The sequence below is a fragment of the Camellia sinensis genome, chromosome 6 (genome assembly GCF_055761805.1).
Source record: "Camellia sinensis isolate YWXY chromosome 6, ASM5576180v1, whole genome shotgun sequence".
NCBI lineage: Eukaryota > Viridiplantae > Streptophyta > Magnoliopsida > Ericales > Theaceae > Camellia > Camellia sinensis.
This window is the reverse complement of record NC_138966.1, coordinates 195761168-195785292: the sequence shown is the minus strand read 5'-3', so window position 1 is coordinate 195785292 and position 24125 is coordinate 195761168. Positions and strand designations below refer to the sequence as shown.

Below are 24125 nucleotides of genomic sequence, written 5' to 3'. Positions count from 1 at the left end.
TGATTAAAATCTAAATAGAACTAACATCTAAAATATAATCAATATTATTTGTACAAAAATTTCCTTTGAATCACAACATTGACCACATATGAATAGCTAATAACTTTATATGTTTCATAAATAAAAGTCTAATGTTGGAAAAATATATACAAAGAAAGTTAAGAAATAAAAGGTTTTTTTATTGTGATTACACAATAAAAATCTCATTAAAAAAATGAGAAAATTTAAGGAGAACTCAAAATTCTTGAATGTTCTATTTTCTTTGACTATATTTTGTATCTCTTTAAGCAATTTCTAACCTGAATAATGAGAACACAAATTAGTTCACAGGTTGCTAGAAGTATAAGAACAAACTTACTCATTCGTTCAAAATTAAAGAAAACAAAAATTGGAAGGAAAAAAAAATCTAAAAGTTCATAAGATTGATTAGAGTTTGAATAAATCAACTAGAGATGAAATTAAATGTAAGGGTAACATCATCACAGATACATTAACTGGATAGACAATGAAAAATAGAAAATTTTTGATAAGGGTCTATTGACTTGGGACCAGAAGAGATAAATAGAATGCTAATACAATTTAACAAATCAAAGCTATCAACTTGCAGATGAACCAAAAAACTAAAAAATAGAAGTATGCAATTGCTTGTATATTTGCAAGAGTATCATACACTTATAAATACATAATAAACAATAAATGCCATATCATAATTCAAATGTATCCGTTTTTTTAATGTATGACTCTACTTTTCTAATCTAACAAATAAATCTACAATTCCTAGGCTTCAATTTACTTTGACTACGTTTCTAAGACATCATTAATTTGCTGAAGTATTCACATAGTCGCATGATCTAGGGTAGTTTGAACTGGGGCAAAGGTTGGGTACATAGACGTAGTGGGTGTTTGGGAAGTGGCTATTTTAGAGGCTTTTTGGCTTTTTGACTATTTTAGTAGGCTATTTTAGTTTTTGTGTTTGGGAAGATGGGATGGATTTTTATTTGAGTTGTTGAATTGAAAAATGCGTTGAAATGATGTTTGAGTTAAAATGACAAATTTGTCCCTAACCTCACATTTTTTTAAATTGATGTAAAGGGGGCAAAATTGTCATTTACCAATAATGGGACAACTTGTCAATGTGATAGTGGTAGGCTGTGCCTACATTGTCACTGACAGCCCACGGTTTCAGCTATTTTTTTTTTTTTTTACTATAAAGTGTTGGTTTAGGGGCTTTTTGACCTTTTTTTAGTTTGAGGCTATTTTAGCCTCAAACTCAGCTTCCCAAACACCCCCGCAATATTTCATGGTTTTGCCCCCCAACAACATTTTTTTCGAGCTCAAGTGTTAGAAAATTACAAATTTCGACCTAGTATTCTCTTATTCCTTCTCTTTTATTATTATTATTAATATTTATTTCTATTGTTTTTTCCTTGAAGTGTGTTAAGGATCACTTTTAAAGTCATTCTGCATAACACTAGGAAAACAGATAACACATAAGACCCAGGGAATCTACAAACTTATAATCAAAAGTCAGAAGGTTGAAACAACCTTAAGCAATTATGTTAAACAAAATACATGCTTACAATTATGTCAAGAACTCACCTGGTATCATTATTGAAGAATTTGCAACGTACAAGTGATAGTAATGTAATAAGTATTTGAAACCACAAATACATTTGCTATGTTACTTAAGAAAATTTACATAACATCAGTTTATGCAACCCATTTATTTATGGCCAGAAAGTTAAACAATAAAGGCGGGGGGGGGGGGGGGGAGAAGAAGATAAGAGAAGGAAGTTATTCACCACCAGGATGTGAACAAGATATAAATCTACTTAGATTGACTAAAGCAATGAATCGAAGACACGATCATAGAATAAGGTCTAATGCAAAATGACAATGAATCTAGAGACATCATTGTTTTGTCCCTCATTGCTCTAATAATACACCAATAAAAAAGAAAATACCACAAGATCAAAATCCCCAATAATAACCAAAACTGAAAATTAGACTAGAACAAGACATTCTAATTTGTGACCTTGCAACTGTCAGGAAAAAAAAAAAAAAAAAAAAAAAACACAAAATGTTTATACAAAGCATCAAAGCAATAACCAATAAGCGTGTGTTTAATGAAGTTCAATCCCAGTTTGATGTGCTGTGAGAGTTGATCAAAGTGCAAACAGTGTGTTTCTTTCACTAAGACATTATAAACTCAAACTCTTGGTTATTGTAGGAAATATGAAGTTAAATACAAACACATGCAAGAAAATCAAAGCCATTACATTGTAGTTCAAAGAAGTAAATAAATAAACATTTAAAGTGCAAAACTACAAGGAAGAAGACCATGTTCGAATGAGCATTCAGTACAAACACATGAATTTCATAGATATTATAAATGGCATTAATAATAAAAAAAAATGGGGAAAAGAAAAACTTAAAATTTATTTAAACTATAGTATAAATCTCTAGAGGCTAGAGAACACTTGCATATTTTAAACCCATTTCAAAATTTAAAGCCCATTTAGACTATAGAAACTCATATAGTAAAAACAGTAACAACTTTAAAGTTTCTGGGTTTACATCCATAAGACTCGTGGAAACATGGTGTTTGTTAAGAATAGGAACATGTTTATATTTTTTTTAAAAAAATGAAAAAGAAAATAGAAGAAACAGGGGAAAAAGCTCACTACCTATACAAACAACCACAATAATTGTTTTTCCATTATACACTAAAAAAAGGGAAAAGAAAAAAAGAGAAGCATTAATTACATGTTACCTTCCTCTTTGATAGTTGGCAATTGCTATGGCAATGTCCATGAAATTGATGGCCAAAACTGAATAACAAAAAACAGAGAAATGGTTATAAATTAGTGATAGAGTTTGTGAATATAACAAATACTGAACCTAATAACAATAATAATAATAATGTTTTCTCAAAGATGAGCTAATAGTTTCTCAAATCCTCAAACATCAAAACTTTTAACTAAAACCTAATAACAATAACAACTATAATAATAATCTGTAAAATCAAATTTACAAAAGGTAAAACAACAATCAGATTAAAAGCAAAGCCTGCACATATGAATATGTTATATATAAATCTCTAAATGTTCCTTCAAATCAGATAAAGAATGGGTCCTATTCTCATATGCAAACAGAGTTTCTCAACAAGTTGACATACCTAAATGACAATATGCTGCATTTTTTTGGAGGACAATCCACCTCAACTACCAAGTCAACACCAATAAGTATAGTTTTGGTTCAAACTTTGCATTAAATTTCATAGCAATTCAAGTTGTTTGACTTGAAGTTAAAACTACAGTCAAAATTCAAAGTTTTGACCTATGACAAGAACAGTACTTCATGCAGTCACTACTGCTCTAAATGCACACATATAACCTGTCATTTCAAGCCTATGAAGATGTAAGAAATAATGTATAGAGAAAGAGAGAGAATAAATTGTATGTATTATTATTGATTGATATATTGATATCTATTACAATGATTCATGATTCCTATATATAGAAGAGGGTGAGTGTGTAGTAGGTAAGGAGTAGGTGAAGTGGAGGTGGTAGTGGTGTAGTGGGTTAGGTTTAGTGGAGTAGGTGAGGTGGTAGTGGTGTAGTGGGTTAGGTTTAGTGGAGTAGGTTTAAGTGGGTGAAGTAGGTGGAGAGTAGGTGGATTTTAACAGCCCCCCGCAAACTCAAGGGGGATAGGAATTAACCAACTTGAGTTTGGAGAGAGTAACAAAACAAGAAAATACATAAAAATAAAAAAGGATAGGAGACACTGTATGGTCGTGTCAGACCGTTGGTGAAGACACTGTATGGTGGTGTCATAACGTTGTAGAGGACACTGTATGGGGGTGTCATAACCATGTAGAGGACACTGTATGGTGGTGTCATAACGGTGTAGAGGACACTGGATGGCGGTGTCAGACCGATGTAGAAGACAGTTTATGGGGTCATGTCGGACCGTTGTAGCAAACAGTTTACGGGGTCATGTCGGACCGTTGTAGCAGACACTGTGTGGTCGTGTCAGACCGTTGTAGAAGACAGTTTATGGGGTCATGTCGGACCGTTATAGCAGGACAGTTTACGGGGTCTTGCTGGACCCTTGTAGAAACTAACCGAAATCAATGTCGGGACAGTTTACAGAGTCTTGTCGGACCCTTGAAGGAGCTAACCGGAATCAATGTCGGGACAGTTTACAGAGTCTTGTCGGACCCATGAAGGAGCTAACCGGAATCAATGTCGGGACAGTTTACAGAGTCTTGTCGGACCCCTAAAAAGTCGCACCCTCAAAAGGTGTGCCCAATCTTTCAAAAGGCGTGCCATCAAAAGGCGTGCCCAATCCATAAAAAGGCGTGCCATCAAAAGGCGAGCCCAAGTCATAAAAAGATGTGCCGGACATGATGGCGAGGCACGTGAGTGCCTTGACTGGCGCGCCCGTTTGTCGTCTGGCGTCAAGTGGCGCGCGATACGCGTGGCTGCCTCGCTATTTAACCAAGGTTGATGCTGAGGCTGAGGCAGACAAAAAAACTTCTGAAAATCCTCTGAAAACAACTCTTCCTTTGCTGAGAAAGAAACTCTGTAATACTCTGTAACCAACCCGTCTCTGAAACACTCAGCAACATGGCCTCTTCTTCCCGTCCAGCTACCCAGAACATGGCCTCCTCTTCCCGTGGTCTGCTCACGCTCTTTCCAGAACTGAACGAGTCCACAAGAGAAATAACTGGTGCGGTGGCCAGTGAACCTCAACCAAACACCTCTGGTTTTGCTCCGTTGAACTTTCCGATGCGGTCGGTGGAGCAAAAAATGGCGGTGCAGTCGGATGTGGAGGCCAATCAGTATACCTTGAAGTCATGTGTGGAAACCATGACTGCGGTTACAAATTTGTCGAACCGGCTGCAGAGTAGGACAAATGAGGTGCAGCAGTTAAACGCCCAACTGGCTCTGCTCCAACGCATGTATAAGGATGCGCGAGCAGAGATAAGTGTGCTAAAGGCGGAAAACAAGGAGCTGAAACGGAAGGCCAGTTTTATGTTCCGATTTGGAGGGCCGCCATATGCTGCAGTGGAGGAGCAGGGAGTAGTGATCATGCCCAGTGGAGTGGGAAACACGGAGGCAACACCGGCAAGGGCCGCCCAAGACGATGGCAAGAAGAAAAGACCGGCGGAATAGGCGAGAAGAAAAATCCCACTGTTCCGATTTGTGTTGGTTGTGTTTTGTTTTGTTTTGTGTTTTTTTATTTTTATTTTTATTTTTTTTTTTTTTATGGTGTAAAATGCTGATCGGGGTTGATCCCCGGCATGAAGAAATGACAAGTTTGTAAAATGTTGTTTTTTTTTTTTTTTTTTTTTGTTTTTGTTTTTGTTTTGGGAGTGTTTTGTTGAAAAAAAAAATAAAATGAAAGAAAACAAGGGAGAAAGAAAATAGATAAAAAATATTTATAGATGGATTATATGAAAAACATCAGTGCGATTGTTTCAAAATAAAGTGGGGTATTTAAAAAAGAGGAAAAGTGACTTGGAAAAAATAAATAAAAATAAGTGATTTTTGAAATCAAATGGAGGAGAGAGAGGGACAAACCCATGTGATAAAGTGGAGAGAGAGTCGGTGAGTGGGGTGCAAAAGGTGAAGGAGAAATGATGGATTGAAAATGGTTTGGGTCAAAAGTGGACACTGTTAGTGGGGAACATGAGTGCATTGATTATTTGATATAATAATAATAATAATAAAAATAAAAAGTTAGAACAGTTGGAGAGAATGAGTGGAGTATGGTAAGGGTTTCATCCAAAGCCAAAATTCCTGCAGCGAATCACTTCGCAAATCCTAGCATGAGCTTTTTCTCTTTCCAGGCTTATTCATGAATTTCCTGGTGATTTCAAGAGCCTCTGGTGGCATTGTGGCAGAGAACACCCCAACCTGGATTTTGGGTGGCAGCAACTGAGAACACCCCAACCTGGATTTTGGGTGGCAGCAACTGGAAAATATCATAGATCTGATTTTTAAAAAACCTCGTGACAGCATTTCATCAGCTTCATCCAAGACAAACATTTTGATGTAAACAGGGCGAAGTGATTGTCTCCGCAACATGTCAAACACACGACCAGGAGTACCAACAACAACATGAACCCCACTGAGAGAATGCGCTGATCTTCGCGCACACTAGTCCCTCCAACACAAGCATGAACCTTCACACTTTGCTGGGCAAGTTCAAGAGTGGGTGGAAGAACCAAAGCTTGGCACTCAACCAAGCTATAATCTAGCTGCTGCAGAATTCCAGAGCAGAATGTTGCAGTGTTTCCAGTTCCAGACTGTCTCGTCATATGAGGTGAAGAATTCTTCTCCATCAGCCTCACACATGACTACAGTTGCACAAATCTTTGTTGATTTTATCAGCGGAATAGGTTGAGGTCCGGCGGACGGCCAAGGCGAGGTTGCCGCCCGCCGGTGAAGCGAAAAATACTAAGTGCTTAACCTTGCTCTGATACCATGTAAGAAATAATGTATAGAGAAAGAGAGAGAATAAATTGTATGTATTATTATTGATTGATATATTGATATCTATTACAATGATTCATGATTCCTATATATAGAAGAGGGTGAGTGTGTAGTAGGTAAGGAGTAGGTGAAGTGGAGGTGGTAGTGGTGTAGTGGGTTAGGTTTAGTGGAGTAGGTGAGGTGGTAGTGGTGTAGTGGGTTAGGTTTAGTGGAGTAGGTTTAAGTGGGTGAAGTAGGTGGAGAGTAGGTGGATTTTAACAGAAGAAAAAAAAAATGAAGGCAAAAAAAGAATAAATTATGGCTATGTTTCAGCATATAGAAATCATCATCAAGCAAATAAACTTAGCCTATATCATTAGGATTAGGTAAATTTGCAACATCACTCTACAAAAATCCTTTCCAGATGTTGGCGAAAACATAACTATTTAACAACCCCCCCAAAAAAAAACGAACGACTACACTCAATAAGATAAAGAAAATCACAGGGATAAATGCAAGAGTACATCAGAGATGTTTCTCAGAACAATGATAAACTAAGAGAATTCTTTAAAACAAAAATTTTGAAAAAAGTAATTGTCACTAAAAATAATTTGCTTACACAAGATTTAGAAGAAATGAAAGAACTAATATAATGCTTTCAACTCAATCAAACATAAAATCAATTTGTAAATGTACCATAGAGGAATCAAATATTTTCATATTTCGATTTCGATTTCGATTTTCGAATACTACACAATTTAAGAATGGTCAAGGTTTCAAAAAAAAAAAAAAAAATAGATTCTAGCTGCAAAACCTTACTAAATCTTCAGTTCTTCCCCCAGTCAATGAGTTCAACGATCGTGAGGAAAAAGGAAAGGAGAAGGGTTGCAGAACCGGTGGTGAAGATAGAGAGAGAGAGAAGAAACGGAAAGAGGGAGGAAAGTGATGCGGGTGTGATTTATTATATAGATAGATTTAAAAACAAAATTAAAAATACGTATACAACCACCATTATATAGAAATTGCGAAGAAGAAGAAGAAGAAGAAGAAAGTATATAGTCACGGGAAAGTATACAGTACATTTTGTCCAAAAAAAAGAGAAGAAGATGAAGATGAAGAAAGTATATAAAAGTTTGGCAAAGATATCCGTTGCCACATCAATTACAAATATACATCAGGAAAAGAAGAAGCAAACAAGGAGGTTAAGATATCCATACTCAACGCAAAGAATATCTACAATCTAATACAGGATATACAGCTTAGGCAATAAAGGTTAAAATGAAACTGTCATTTACAAATTTCTAAGTTCAATCAACAACAAAAAACAATAGCCAATTGTAACTTGCAAAACGTAATGGAAATACCTAAAAATAAAAAAACAATGATGAACAAAGTTAAAAATGAGCAATATACATTTGCTTTCATGTTCATAATGTCAAACCTATTGTCCATGTAAACATATTATTCACTCTATCAAATTTCAGTTGCTTTTAGATGGGCTTCAAGCCATGACCTTTCTTTTGTTCAATTGAAGGGGTTGGATTTTGTTGTAGCTGATGACAATAGGTATGGAATTAAGTTTGCGTTGAGTTTAGTGAGTAACAATCACTAGTTTGGATTAAAGAAACATCATGTGAACTGCTAAGAAATCAAGGTTAGTACCTAACACGTGATAACATGTGCCTACAAATTTGCAAATCTTCATTCTCTTATGGCACTTTTGATCTGCCAATTGGAACCATCAAATTGTAAGTTATATTGATTTTATTCATGCTAAAATGAAGATGTTTTTTTTTAAATTGAACATATTTTTTTTTTAGAAAAAACATTTAAATTGTTATTAAAATATTAAAAAATATTCACTGAAAAATAAAAATGATCTATAAAGGTTAAGTGTTTCTAAACTTGAGTGTACATGGTTAAATGGGGGGTGTAAAGAATTGTTTTTCGGGTATAAATAGAAGCACCCCACACATAATAAAAATAGAGAAGATAATAAAAACTCCAAAGAGATGAGAACAGTGAGGTCCGGTCTCAGAGTACCTGCACAATTTTGTTAGACTTGGCCTAGGCATTTAAAGTAGGCCCATCTCTACAAGAAACACTAAACGTGGTCATTGTATTGATTAGATTAAGTAATTAATAAAGGTTTATTTTGAACCAAAAGGGAAAATCCAATGAAATCATATTGTTGATTAAGAGTGGTACGAAATATTGCAGGCAAGGAAAACAAACTAATAAAAAATAAGTTGTTTTTCCTAATCAATAACAGTAAGTGATCAATGAAAGTATGTTATTATTCGTTTGGGCATATTATCAAACACATGGTGAGCAAAAGACAAAATTGTAGCAAAACAACAAAACAAAAACAATATATAGGCTGAGCCAAATATTAAATAAAATTGGGGCAATAACAAGCATCAATCTAATATAGAAGAATAGAAATCAAGTAATGGCATCTCCATAGAAGACAAAGAATAGCAAAGTGAAAGCAATTAAAGGAATGTGAATATGACTGAGAACCGATGTTAATTTTGAATGAGAACAAATATCAGATATTCATTCTTTACGATTACGGTTTTGAAATCAAAGCCCCAATGGCACAACTATCTTGGGTGGCTATGGATATTAATTTTGACTGATAAAAAAAATTAATAACAGATATTCAATGGTTAGGGTTTTGAAATCAAAGCACCAATGGCCCATTTAGATGAAGCTTAGAGTTAGCAACAAACCTGAACTACGGAAAAGAGTTCTCGGAAAAATTGGATTTGACTGGAAGGGAAGGGAAAAGACGATGACTAGGTCTTTGGTCACAAACCCATGGTGGAGACGTCCAGAGAGTGAGAGCTTGTGAAGAGAGGAGGGAAGAGAAGAGGGGGGAGAAGAGCCAACAAGAGGGCCAAACACGACTGATTCAATTTTGTTTCCCCGTCTAACCGGCTACACCAGTTGCCTATTTGAGAGTTGGTTATGAGGTAATATGGTATAAATAAATAACTGAATATAACTAAGTTATGAGTCAATATGATAGTGGTTATGACTAATATGGTATTAGTTATGACATAAAATCATATAAGTTCAAAACTAAATGTATGGTACATCTAAATGTACCATAGCATCACCCGTATTATATTGTATATGGGCAGAATTTTTTTTCCCAGTAGATTTGTGCAATTAGCTAATGATATTACTGTATATCTTTAAGGATGCACATCAGAAACAAGAACATCAGGCGAGGGCTAACGCTTGTTAAATTAGCAATCAGTAAACCTGTAATCGATTCAGGAGGATCATCATCCATCACAACAAGGTGTCTCTAAATTTAAAACCCATCATAAATGTTTACATAATTGACAAAGTTAAAGCGCATTGCATCCTCATTATGCTTCTAAAGCAAAACCCTATACCCTTAATTTTGCCAAATTTTCAAAAACCCACATAACTACTACCAAAATGTAGGCAAACAACAAGTCAGCATTCTCAAATAACTTTCTTTATTTGGAATGCATTGATTTCTATCTCTTAAAACCCCAAAAAAAGGAATTAAGAAAGCAATCCCAATATGCAAATGAAAACAATGAAAGTTTCAAGAATCTCTGTGTTTGGTTGAGAGATTTAGAAAAGAAAATAAAAAAAGTAAGTAAAATATTAATAAATAATACTTATATTTCACCTAATCCACACCTTTTACCTTTCATTTTCCAAATCTCTCTCAAATCCCCAACCAAACACTTTAAACATGAACATGCAATAGGAAACAGTTTAAACATGAACTTGCAATAGGAAACAGAGAGAGAGAGAGAGAGAGAGAGCACATACCTCCTAACCGGGTTCTTTAATGAAACCACACACATTGCTGCTATGCATTCTGCTTGCTTAAACCCTAAGATTTATGGGTGTATATATACATATATTTACATTTAGAGAGAGAGAGAGAGAAGCAATGGAAAGGGACGAGCTCTGCCTTGCTCTGCTTACTACTAATGGGAAGCAGAGAGTACACACACGCCACCTCAGCCTCGGCGCAATACAGTACTCGCCCATATAGAATGACCCGTGTCCTCAATGGTATTTGTTGTGATCCCCTTTGCAAGCCTGCAACCATGATTTTTACAAAGGAAGTTGTTTGTGCAGTCATCCGATCAGTTTTGAGGACTCATTTCTATTTATGTACCTATGATTTTGTTATATTTTTAAAAATAGTTTCATAGTAATTATACATTTTAAAATAATTTGTTTACTTTTTTGTTAATAATTATAATAAAATTATATGACCCTGTTTAATTATTTAAATTATTAAAATAAAATTTGTCATGAATCTCGCAAAATCAAACTGTATCATGCAATACAGGCTTATTTTGAAAACACGGTCAAAAATCAACTTCTTTTGTTTTTTTTTTTTTTTTGTACATCACTTTTTTATTTTTTTATACGTGTTTTAAAAAAAATTAAAAAATCAATTTTTAACTTACTTCTCAAAATAGACTGCAGTTAATGGACTACATACAAGCTAAACTCATTTTAAAAGGTACAACGAAACGCATTTTGTAATCTTCAATGCAATTTTTGAAATTCCTTATAACATGTTTAGATTTTAGTGTAATTTAGTTTAAGTTTTTAGAAATAAAAATAATTTAAAAAATAATTTATATTTTATTTATATTTCTCTTTTACTTTCTTTTATGTTCATAGTATTTTTTTTAAATTCATAATTCAATGCACAAATATGCATTCACAAGGATTGATTTAACTACCAAAACTTATATTATATGATTTTTATATTATTTTTTTATAAAAACAAATTTTTTAAATATATTTCTAATATTAAAGAGAGAATCACTGTGAGAGGTGGGTGAATTCAATTCTGTTTTCCCTTTTATAAATTGGGTTTGTCATTGGTTTGTTAATCAAAGTGGGTTTGTCTATGAATTGATAAAGTTGATGATGGGTCTATTATGTCTGTATGTGTGTATGCATGTATATATATATATATATATATATGTAGAGAGAGAGAGAGAGAGAGAGATTTTGGAAGGGAGAAGAGAATAGGTGGTGCCCTGTTTCTGTTGCGTGAAGAGGGGTGAAGGAACAGAGCAGAGAGAGAGTGGAGAAGAATAGGTGGGTAGTGGATCTTTTGATTGTAAGAATATGGTGGAATATTTAAGAATAAGTGTAATTTAGGGGTCAAACTTTGCCGACATAACCAATTTCAGTTACTATCTGTAACAGTTAGATGACGGAATATTTGGAAATAAGTGTAATTTAGGGGTCAAAATTTGCCGACATAACCAATTTCAGTTGCTATATTAAACGGATTTATGTTACTATACCTAGCGGTTCGATGACGAGAAAAGTTTGTGTATAAAGGGCTACTAAATACTATAAAAATATTAAGTGCTTTTTATTTTTTCTTCATAAAATTAAGTTTTGAACATTTTCAGAAAACACATTTAAAAACTCAACTAAATAAATGTGACTTTTCAAAAAAACTAAAAAAACAAAAACACAATCAAACAAGTTCAGAATTCTCAATTCTTCACCCTCCATAAATCTTCGAACACAATTTAAGTCAATTATCATGCACACACACTATAAAGCATGAATCCCTTTTATGGTGGAATGAGACACATACAGAGAACAAGAGCTGGATTTAACACTGAATGCATTCAAAATTAACAACATGGCTTGCTAAGACAGACATGCAAAGCCTCACATAAAGACATTGCAAACCCAACAAATCCATGAGTTTGGGTGCATGGATAGTTACACCTCAATCACATAAACATGAAATGGCTCAAGCACATATGTGATACAAATACTCATCAATATGTGATCAACTAAAATCTCCAACAACTAAATTCAAATTTGATATAATGTAGGCCACACCCAAAATAAATTTTATCTACATAATTATTTTCACAGTATTTTTAAGAATACAATGGCCAAAGTTCAAAGGGAGAAAGATAAGAGAAAACTTTTCACATTAATCCTTTTAAAATTTTCAGAATTTTTGTACAGAATTTTCAATACATAATGGTGTGGTTTCTTGTGATCCGCTCGTTTCCAATGAAAACAACTACCATTGTCCTCAAAATTTCACAAATAACACAGCCATATCATTTTTGTCATGAATTAGTAAATAACTCCATCCGAAAATCATGGCAAGCCACTTATCTGGACGAACTCTTCAAATCGGCTACAATCTCACTGCACTTCTTCAAAAGGTATAACATCTCCTGAGAAATGTCAATGCTGTTAGTCGGGGCACTGGCATTCTGATAGCTCTTGCTGCTCGTTGCCTCGCCTTGGGGATATTCCATGTTGATGGCATTGACAATGTGACCAACACTGTGATTCTCATGCATAGCTGGGATTTGGGAAGGGAGAGAAAGCTGAGGCGGCAAAGTTGGGGGCATTACCTGACGAAAGTTCGCAACATTGTCCTTGATGGTTGTACACGAAGATGATATAGGATTCAGATAATTGCCAATAATGGAGCCACTGATTTTGTTAATGCTAGGCAGCATTTTCTCTTCCCTAGAACTTGCATTCCCCTCCAACTTGAATCTGACATGTCGAGTCGCAGTCTTAACACGGTTGATAGACACCATTTCATCACCTGGCGACTTCTTCAAAATTGACTTTAGGGGGACACTTGGGTTCAGAGGCAACTGCTGAATTGCTGCAGTCATTGGTTCAAGAGATCCTTCCATAAGGCACTTGCTTGACTCACCTGATTCAGGCAACTCTGGACCTGAAACATTTAAAACTTGCAAGCAGTAATTTGCCTTGATGTTGCCAAGGAAAGTTCTGTTGAGGACTGCGTGATTATACGCTGCCTCAGCACTAGACTTGTTCTTAAAAACAACCTTGGCAGTTGATGAATTCTGATACACGCGAGTGGCTGACTCATAAAGACTTCCAAAGCGTACGAATTTCGCTTTTAGTTCTGGCACTGATGGCAGTTTTGAATGAAGCGGGAACTTCATCTTCAACATTGCTGGTTCAGAAGGCCCCTCAAGTATTTCTGGCTTTGTCGACACTGATGAACCCACCATTTTTGCATCTCCTTGAATTTTCAAATGCTTCTGGCTGCCTTCCTTCTTTTCTGCAGCCAATGAACTTAGCTTCCTGTATTTTTTTGGTCTCTTCATGGACTTCTCTTCCTGTTTACGAGAGGATTGACTTTTGCTGCCAGCCTTTGCTGGATCATCTGGTCTGAACGGCTTTTTCAATGGTTTTAGAGCAGAAGGTTGGTCCTTCACTTTCTCAATGTGGGGCGTCTCAACAAATAAACCAGTTGGTCCTTCACGTTGCGCAAGTATTTGTTAGAATTTACCAATTTACTCCTCCACCTACCATCTCCACTAGCACCCACTTAACCTACCTCCTCCACTACACTACACCTACTACCACCTTCTCTTCTATATATAGGAGTTGTAATACATAACAAAATATCAATCAATAATAATACATACAATTTATTCTCTCTCTTTCTCTATACATTATTTCTTACATGGTATCAGAGCTGGTTTAAAACCTAGTATTTTCGCTTCCCCGGCGGGCGGCAACCTCACCTTAGCCGCCCGCCGGACCTCAACCTATTCCGCTGATAAAATCAACAAAGATTTGTGCAACTGTAGTCATGTGTGAGGCTGATGGAGAAGAATTCTTCACCTCATATGACGAGACAGTCTGGAATTGGAAACACTGCAACATTCTGCTCTGGAATTCTGCAGCAGCTAGATTATAGCTTGGTTGAGTGCCAAGCTTTGGTTCTTCCACCCACTCTTGAACTTGCCCAGCAAAGTGTGAAGGTTCATGCTTGTGTTGGAGGGACTAGTGTGCGCGAAGATCAGCGCATTCTCTCCAGAGGGGTTCATGTTGTTGTTGGTACTCCTGGTCGTGTGTTTGACATGTTGCGGAGACAATCACTTCGCCCTGTTTACATCAAAATGTTTGTCTTGGATGAAGCTGATGAAATGCTGTCACGAGGTTTTTAAAAATCAGATCTATGATATTTTCCAGTTGCTGCCACCCAAAATCCAGGTTGGGGTGTTCTCAGTTGCTGCCACCCAAAATCCAGGTTGGGGTGTTCTCTGCCACAATGCCACCAAAGGCTCTTGACATCACCAGGAAATTCATGAATAAGCCTGGAAAGAGAAAAAACTCATACTAGGATTTGCGAAGTGATTCGCTGCAGGAATTTTGGCTTTGGATGAAACCCTTACCATACTCCACTCATTCTCTCCAACTGTTCTAACTTTTTATTTTTATTATTATTATTATTATATCAAATAATCAATGCACTCATGTTCCCCACTAACAGTGTCCACTTTTGACCCAAACCATTTTCAATCCATTATTTCTCCTTCACCTTTTGCACCCCACTCACCGACTCTCTCTCCACTTTATCACATGGGTTTGTCCCTCTCTTTCCTCCATTTGATTTCAAAAATCACTTATTTTTATTTATTTTTTCCAAGTCACTTTTCCTCTTTTTTAAATACCCCACTTTATTTTGAAACAATCGCACTGATGTTTTTCATATAATCCATCTATAAATATTTTTTATCTATTTTCTTTCTCCCTTGTTTTCTTTCATTTTATTTTTATTTTTTCAACAAAACACTCCCAAAACAAAAACAAAAAAAAAAAAAAAAACAACATTTTACAAACTTGTCATTTCTTCATGCCGGGGATCAACCCCGATCAGCATTTTACACCATAAAAATAAAAAAATAAAAATAAAAAAAATAAAAATAAAAAAACACAAAACAAAACAAAACACAACCAACACAAATCGGAACAGTGGGATTTTTTCTCTCTACTCTACTGCAGGTCTCTTCTTCTTGCCTCCGTCCTGTGCAGCCCTTGCCGATGTTGTCTCCATATTTCCCACTCCACTGGGCATGATAACTACTCCCTGCTCCTCCACTGCAGCATATGGCGGCCCTCCAAATCGGAACATCACGGTGGCCTTCCGCTTCAGTTCCTTATTTTCTACCTTTAGCACACTGATCTCTGCTCGCGCATCCTTATACATGCGTTGGAGCAGAGCCAGCTGGGAATTTAAATGCTGCACCTCATTTGTCCTACTCTGCAGCCGGTTCGACAAATTTGTGACCGCCGTCATGGTTTCCACGCATGACTTCAGAGTATACTGATTAGCCTCAATATCAGTTTGCACCGCCATTTTTTGCTCCACCGACCGCATCGGAAAGTTCAATGGAGCAAAACCAGAGGTGTTTGGTTGAGGTTCACTGGCCACCGCACCAGTTATTTCTCTTGTGGGCTCGTTCAGTTCTGGAAAGAGCGTGAGCAGGTTCTGGGTAGCTGGACGGGAAGAAGAGGCCATGTTTTTGGATTGCTAAGTGTTTCAGCGAAATAGCAATTTCAGACTGGTAATGTTCGGAAGGGTTGGTGACAGAATGGCAACAAAGAGTTCCACAGTTTCTCTCTCCGCAGAGGCAGAGTTTTTTCAGCGAAGGGTTAGTTTCAGAGGTTTCAGAATGGTATGCCTCAGCCTCAGCCTTCGTCTTGGTTAAATAGCCGAGGCAGCCACGCGTATCGCGCGCCTCTTGCCGCCCGACAAACTGGCACGCCTTTTCATGGCACATCTTTTGACAAAGTGGACACGCCTTTTGATGGCACGCCTTTTTACAAAATTGGGCACACCTTTTGAGGGTGCATTTTTTAAGGGTCCGACAAGACTCTGTAAACTGTCCCGACATTGATTCCGGTTAGTTTCTACAAGGGTCCAGCAAGACTCCGTAAACTGTCACAACATTGTCTTCTACAACGGTCCGACATGACCCCATAAACTGTCTTCTACATCGGTCTGACACCACCATACAGTGTCCTCTACAACGTTATGACACCCCATACAGTGTCTTCACCAACGGTCTGACACGACCATACAGTGTCTCCTATCCTTTTTTATTTTTATGTATTTTCTTGTTTTGTTACTCTCTCCAAACTCAAGTTGGTTAGTTTCTCTCCTCCTTGAGTTTGCGGGGGGCTGTTAGAATTTCCCATCTTTACCTTCACCTACTCCACTACACACTCCACTTCACCTACCTCTACTCCACTACACACTCCACTTCACCTAACCCACTATCACCTCCACTACACCTACTACCACATTCTCTTCTATATATAGGAGTTGTAATACATAACAAAATATCAATCAATAATAATACATACAATTTATTCTCTCTCTTTCTCTATACATTATTTCTTACAGTATTGGATGCTTATCCGTAGTAATAACTTCTTTTCCTTTTCTAACATTCCCATCTGTATCCTGATTTCTCAAAAAATTAGGCTTCATAGAAACTGGTGGAACTCTATTTTCTGAGATACAAATACCAGCCTTGCCAAACTTTGGCACTTTTGAAGTTTTCTGATCATTGCTCTGTCTGGAAAGAGATTTTTTTCTCTTTTGTTGGTCCTTGACTTTTACCCTATCTTCAAAGGCCTTGCGTTTGCCTAGGCTTTCACTGATCATTGGTTGACCACTCAATGGAGCTGTAAACAACAAAAAAAAAGCACTGTAAGTGAGAGAAGTAAAAGGCTACAATGTGAAGTGTTGTTCAATCAAAAACCAACAAAATTCTAGGCAAGTATATGCACAAGATTTGAAGATGAGCCATTACAGGGATTTGGAAGAGGAAAAAAACTTAAAATACAGAGAGTTGTTCATTTAACTTCAGAACATTTTAGTCCCTGCTATTTTGGTTGGGTACAAAAGTCCGATATGGCCATTTGCCCGTAATATGTTCAATTTAAATGCCACAGTGGTTATTCAAATTTTCTGGATTTCAATCACAGAGAATACAAAAAGACCAATAATCCTAAATAATGTTCAGGAAACTTACTGTGGAAACAACAGGATTACCTTGTAGCTAGTACATGTTAAAAAAAGCCATCTAGAATGGCACACGTTCACATTCTCATCATAAATGGCAGAATGAAAACTAATCAACTTGTTTGGTTTGGATGTTTAGGATTCACTTTTTAGAAAATTGAAATTTTTTAGTTTCCGTGTTTTTTTGTTTTTACTAAATTTTTTTAATATTCGAAGAATTTTTAAAATTTTTAGATACACCTAACATAAATACACTTAAAAATCATAATATTTGTAAAAAAAAATCTTTAAAACATTCACTAAATACCAAAAATACAAAAAATACAAAAAAAAAAAAAGAAGAAGAAGAAGAGAGAATTCAATACATTTTTTGTATTCTTGTATATTTATTATTTTTTAAAATATTTTTTTACAAATATTTTACTTTTTAAATACATATAAGTAAGGTGCATTTAAAAAAGTAAAAAAATTGTTTAAAATTTTTAAAATATTCACTAAAAACAAAAAAATACAAAAAATAAAAAGCTCAATTTTCAAAAAATTGAATCCAGAAAATTGAAACCAAACACACTGAATATTATCCTTAGAAATTGATGGCTTTGTTTGTCTATTAGAAAAATGAAAAGCACAAGCAGAGTGAAGGCAGAAAGTCATTCCTTAAACCCTTTCCCAGAATATCTTAGGTTGCGTTTGGTAGAGTTTTAGAATTTTGATTTGAGAATAGAGTTGCATTTTGAGTTTGTAAGTTTTAGAATTATGATTTGAGTGTGAAAAATTTGTTTGGTTATGAGTTTTAAAAAGAGTTTGAATTGAGTGGTGTGACATATAATACTGAAAAGTGAGTATTTTGAAAAATGTTTTGAAAAATGGGTGTGGAATTAATTTTCTAAAGTTGTAACCAAACAACACACTCAAGCTAAGGAGTAGAATTAAACTTCAAAAGCTCTACCAAACAGAGCCTTATTCTTTCCCCCAGGGCCAAACACAGAAACATGACAAACATACAATAAACTCAAATACTCAAACTCAAATCAATAAACTGGTGACAATGAATGCCACAATGTACCACATATAAGCCACATGAGGCACCATCTATGCAAACTATTACAAGCTGCTTATCATGAATCTGTTTGCATTAGAAGTTCAGAGATTGGGATGTCCCAGACACATCCTATGCAATAAGATGCTACAAACATAAGCAAAATTCAATGAATTAGCCCATGCTTCCATCTTTGAAAATGACATTATCCTAATTCTTTAAAACTATGCTATCTAACAAGTACAAAGTAAATATTCTCGCAGTAATTTGAAGCATAAGTCTAAGATCGCAGCTTGTAAAAAAGCCACTAATGTAGTTCAGATAACTGTCACTGTTTAGGGTATTTTAAGGTATGACAGAGAATGAAGACTGCATATAGAATAGATGTATTAACTCTTGCTAACCGCAGCTTGGGCAGGCCAAGAGTAAAATTATCAATCATTTGATCACAATAATAATGATCCTGAATTCTTATAAGTAAAAAAGCTACACACTGTTTCAACAACATAGCGCGATAATGTGGATGAAAATGTTCAATCCCTTAATTCCACAAACCAAGCGTGAAATTTCAAGTTCAATAATGCAAATGCACCTTAGCATTGATTGAAAGATGAAATTCTGTTCACCACCATCTGATTACATAAATTGCATCTTGCAAAATATTCTTTATTCCAAAGCAATGTTTAAAAGAAAATAGAGAAAACATGCATTTCCAAATCAATACATACCTTGCAGTGGTGCTTTTTCTGGGTTAAGTAAACCCACCGCTGAAACTCCAGGGCGTACTGGTTGTACCCCGAATGCCTGAGCATAGGTCTCATCGAACTCCTCAAACACTGCCCTCCGATAAGCAAGAACTAAAGCTACATTATTTGTCCATTCAACATTTCTTTGCACATCATCCTGAGGCATCAATGTCAATTGTTTCACGAAAGAAAGCGTCTTGGATGGCTGGAAAGCATCTCTAGCCCTTTCGATCTGCTTCATTGAATACAGACCACCAGGTTGAAAGCCACTCACATCCACTTCAAAGAACCCCTCAACACTTTTAGGGCGAAATATGTTTGGCTTCCGGCAATGACAAGTCAAGCCAAGTGCAGCTCTCCGCTTCACCTCATCCACAGCCTCCCCAACAGCAGTTAAAAATTCCGGAGTGTTAGTCTGCTTTGATTTCTCTGTATAGTGAAAATCAAAAGGAATGAGTCTACCTGGTTCAAACCATCCATAGGTGTCATCACCATAAAATGCAACCAAAACTTGACCCTCTTTCTCCCTACGACAGATTGATGGAGAAGCTAAAGCATCATCAAATATTTGCCCTGGCCACCACGGATGAGATTTGGCCTTCCCCCATACCATATCGCCAACCTCATATCCTGAATCTTTTAATGCATCAAACTTTTCGACTTCAGTGCCTTCATCCAATGTATTAGATTTGCTTCTATAATCTATACCTTCCTTTTTCTTACCATCACAGACCCTAGATTTCTTACACTGCTCATTCATTGACTTGACATTTTTGGCAGCTGAATTACCATTGGAAGCCCTAGGCTTAAGTCTGCTGTACATGTCCATTGAACTGTGTTCTGAAGAATTCCTTGTTTCCTCAGACCCCATTTTCTCTACAAAATTCCTTAGATCTTTAGTGTATTGAATATCTCGATTTTCTCTCGCCTGAAGAATTTGTAGTTTCTTCCTTTGTTCTGTCAGGTCAAATTTCTTTACTTCTCTCGCTTGCTCTCAAATCCCAAGACCTTTAATGTATTGAACACGAATTGAATCATGAATACGGAAGATTCAGCAAAACCCTAGAGCCTTAAAAGCAATTTTTCCTGTTTTCCGAGCAAACAATTAAATCAAAACAGCTGCTACCAAAATCAAAATCAAATAATACCTTACCATTTTGAAAAGTACTTTCTTGCTTTCAAATCAAACATTGAATTGGTTTTTCTTTAAAAGCCATAGAATTAATCCCAGTGTATATCTATAAGTTTGGAGATAAAATGTATCAAGGGCATAAACATGTATCAAAATCAGAAAACACATACCTTTTAAGCAGATCGTCTAAGCAGGGCTTAAGTCTGCTGTACATGTCCATTGAACTGTGTTCTGAAGAATTCCTTGTTTCCCCAGAACCCATTTTCTCTACAAAATTCCTTAGATCTTTAGTGTATTGAATATCTCGATTTCTCTCGCCTGAAGAATTCCTAGTTTCTTCCTTTGTTCTAGCAGGCCAACTTTCTTGCTTCACTCGGTTGCTCTCAAATCCCTAGAGCTTTAATGTATTGAATACGAATTGAATCATGAATACGGAAGGTGCAGCAAACCCCTAGAGCCTTAAAAACAATTTTTCCTGTTTTCCGAGCAAACAATTAAATCAAAACCACTGCTACCAAAATCAAAATTAAATAATACCTTACCATTTTGAAAATTACTTTCTTGCTTTCAAATCGAACATTGAATTGATTTTTATCCTAATGTATACGCAAAACATTAATCAAGTTTTATAATTTTGGATATGAAATGTACCAAGGGCGTAAACATGTATCAAAACCAGAAAACACATACCTTTTAAGCAGATCGTCTAAGGAAATCATACACATTGACTGCTATACATAACATCTCATTTAAACCCTACGATATCTATCTATATCTAAGCATATAGCGAGGGAGAGCAAGAGGGAAAGGGGAAAAATTGGGAGTATGAGCTTTCAGTGTTGATGTGGACAACGGTACTATGATGTGTTTGCAGCACAATATAATTGCACAAGTCAATGTATACATAAATACCATATATAAGCAAAAATTTACTTTTTGAGCAATGTTAATATTTTGGAATGTCAAAGTAAGATCACTAAAATTGTGTCAACCGATTTTTTTTAAACATAACACAACCTATATCCTTAATTATACATCGTTAATTTTCTATTTAATGCATCATATATTGTGCTCTCTTATGTGTGCTGTTTTGTGATACGACACGACTAACTTTATGAGAGGAAGTGTGGAGGGTTATGTTTGTCGTGGAAAAACGGAAGGTGTTTGACTGTAGAAATTTAATGTATAAAGAGAAATAGAGAATTGTATTGTTGATTGATATAATGTTGTATTACAAGATTGATGAATTACAATTCCTATACAATCTATATATAGAAGAAAATGTGGTAGTAGGTGTAGTGGAGGTGATAGTGGGTTAGGTGAAGTGGAGTGTGTAGTGGAGTAGGTGTAGTGGAGGTGATAGTGGGTTAGGTGAAGTGGAGTGTGAAGTGGAGGTAGGTTAAGGTAAAGATGGGAAATTCTAACAGCCCCCCGCAAACTCAAGGAGGAGAGAAACTAACCAACTTGAGTTTGGAGAGAGTAACAAAACAAGAAAATACATAAAAATAAAAAAGGATAGGAGACACTGTATGGTCGTGTCAGACCGTTGGTGAAGACACTGTATGGGGTGTCATAACGTTGTAGAGGACACTGTATGGTGGTGTCAGACCGATGTAGAAGACAGTTTATGGGGTCATGTCGGACCGTTGTAGAAGACAGTTTATGGGGTCATGTCGGACCGTTGTAGAAGACAGTTTATGGGGTCATGTCGGACCGTTGTAGAAGACAGTTTATGGGGTCATGTCGGACCGTTTGTAGAAGACAGTTTATGGGGTCATGTCGGACCGTTGTAGAAGACAGTTTATGGGGTCATGTCGGACCGTTGTAGAAGACAATGTTGTGACAGTTTACGGAGTCTTGCTGGACCCTTGTAGAAACTAACCGGAATCAATGTCGGGACAGTTTACAGAGTCTTGTCGGACCCATAAAGGAGCTAACCGAAATTAATGTCGGGACAGTTTACAGAGTCTTGTCGGACCCATAAAGGAGCTAACCGGAATCTATGTCGGGACAGTTTACAGAGTCTTGTCGGACCCATAAAGGAGCTAACCGGAATCAATGTCTTGTAAAAGTGGCACCCTCAAAAGGTGTGCCCAATTTTGTCAAAAGGCGTGCCATCAAAAGGCGTGCCCAATTCATCAAAAGGCGTGCCATCAAAAGGCGTGTCCACTTTGTCAAAAGATGTGCCATGAAAAGGCGTGCCAGTTTGTCGGGCGGCAAGAGGCGCGCGATACGCGTGGCTGCCTCGGCTATTTATCCAAGACGAAGGCTGAGGCTGAGGCATACCATTCTGAAACCTCTGAAACCAACCCTTCGCTGAAAAAAAAACTCTGCCTCTGCGGAGAGAGAAACTGTGGAACACTTTGTTGCCATTCTGTCACCAACCCTTCCGAAACACTTAGCAACCCAAAAACATGGCCTCTTCTTCCCGTCCAGCTACCCAGAACCTGCTCACGCTCTTTCCAGAACTGAACGAGCCCACAAGAGAAATAACTGGTGCGGTGGCACTGGAACCTCAACCAAGCGCCCCGGAGTTTGCTCCGTTGAACTTTCCGATGCGGTCGGTGGAGCAAAAAATGGCAGTGCAAACGGATGTGGAGGCTAATCAGTATACTTTGAAGGCATGTGTGGAGTCCATGACGGCGGTCACAAATTTGTCGCACCGGCTGCAGAGTAGGACAAATGAGGTGCAGCAATTAAACTCCCAGCTGGCTCTGCTCCAACGCATGTATAAGGATGCGCGAGCAGAGATAAGTGTGCTAAAGGCGGAAAACAAGGAGCTGAAGCGGAAGGCCAGTTTTATGTTCCGATTTGGAGGGCCGCCATATGCTGCAGTGGAGGAGCAGGGAGTAGTGATCATGCCCAGTAGAGTGGGAAACACGGAGGCAACACCGGCAAGGGCCGCCCAAGACGGTGGCAAGAAGAAAAGACCGGCGGAATAGGCGAGAAGAAAAATCCCACTTTGGGTGTTGGGTGTGTTGTGGTGGTTTGTTTGTTTGTTTGTTTGTTTGTTTGTTTTTTTTTTTTTTTTTTTTTTTTTTTTTTTTTTTTTGGTGTGTAAAATTGTGATCGGGGTTGATCCTGACATGAATAAAATAAGTGTGTTTGGCAAACTCGAATGGTAGGTGTGGTAATGCAGAAAAATCAACTGGAATGAATTTTTTTTTTTTTTTTTTTTTTTTTTTTTTTTTTTGTGAAAATAATAATAATATTAATATGGGTATCATGGAGTGGGCGGTGGTACAAAAAATATTGTGTAGAAAAAGAGGGAGATGGTGGAAAAGGGAGGCCACTCATGTTATTAAAATAAATTAAGGCATGTGTTTTCATCATAAGAAGTGAGTTGGTGATAAAATAAAAGAAAAGAAAATAAAATAAAAAGAAAGTTGGGTGGTGGAAAATTATTGTTTAGACAGAGAGAAGGCATGTGAGGTGTAAAGTGGAGGACAAAATAAAAGAAAAAAAGGTGAGAAATGTGATGATTTCTGTCCCTTCGCACAAAAACAGTACTACTACCACTCTGTATACCATTTGTTGCCGAATTTCAATTCACTGTGATTTCGAGGAGAGAGATTGAGGCTGTGAAGATGATGCCATCGACAACCAATGGTACTACAATGCCAAATACCGAGCAAACTTTCCGCCTAAATTGGGCAACCTTCAGCGCAGGTGCGGCGCCGCCAGCAAGAGTAGGGCGGAAGCAGCAGGAAAGTGAAGGTATGTGTACAAAATTCCAGCGGGCAGCGAAGGCAAGGTTGCCGGCCGGCTGCCCGCCGGTGAGAAAACAAAATACGGGCCTAAATCTTATGGCTCTGATACCATGTAATAATTTAATGTATAAAGAGAAATAGAG

At 36.8% G+C, this 24125-nt stretch overlaps 1 protein-coding gene and 1 long non-coding RNA gene across 3 annotated transcripts; both read right to left on the bottom strand.

Annotated features, from left to right (window-relative positions):
• Positions 1–3: 3 nt before the first annotated feature.
• LOC114262438 (uncharacterized) lies at positions 4–10761 on the bottom strand. The gene is made up of 3 exons (XR_003629356.2): positions 10305–10761; positions 2774–2831; positions 4–299 (listed from the first exon to the last, which is right to left on the bottom strand). It is a non-coding gene; the product is annotated as an uncharacterized LOC114262438 (long non-coding RNA).
• Positions 10762–12330: 1569 nt separating this feature from the next.
• LOC114262439 (PWWP domain-containing protein 1) lies at positions 12331–21437 on the bottom strand. 2 transcript variants are annotated; one of them, XM_028202788.2, is made up of 4 exons: positions 20443–21437; positions 19123–20226; positions 16736–17015; positions 12331–13811 (listed from the first exon to the last, which is right to left on the bottom strand). In XM_028202788.2, the coding sequence occupies exons 2-4, from the start codon at positions 20009–20011 to the stop codon at positions 12656–12658; spliced, it is 2325 nt and encodes a 774-aa protein (XP_028058589.2). In that variant the 5' UTR covers positions 20012–20226; positions 20443–21437; the 3' UTR covers positions 12331–12655. The 2 variants fall into 2 exon arrangements, with proteins under 2 accessions (XP_028058589.2, XP_028058590.2); XM_028202789.2 differs by having other exon boundaries at positions 19123–20148.
• Between the last annotated feature and the right edge of the window lie 2688 nt (positions 21438–24125).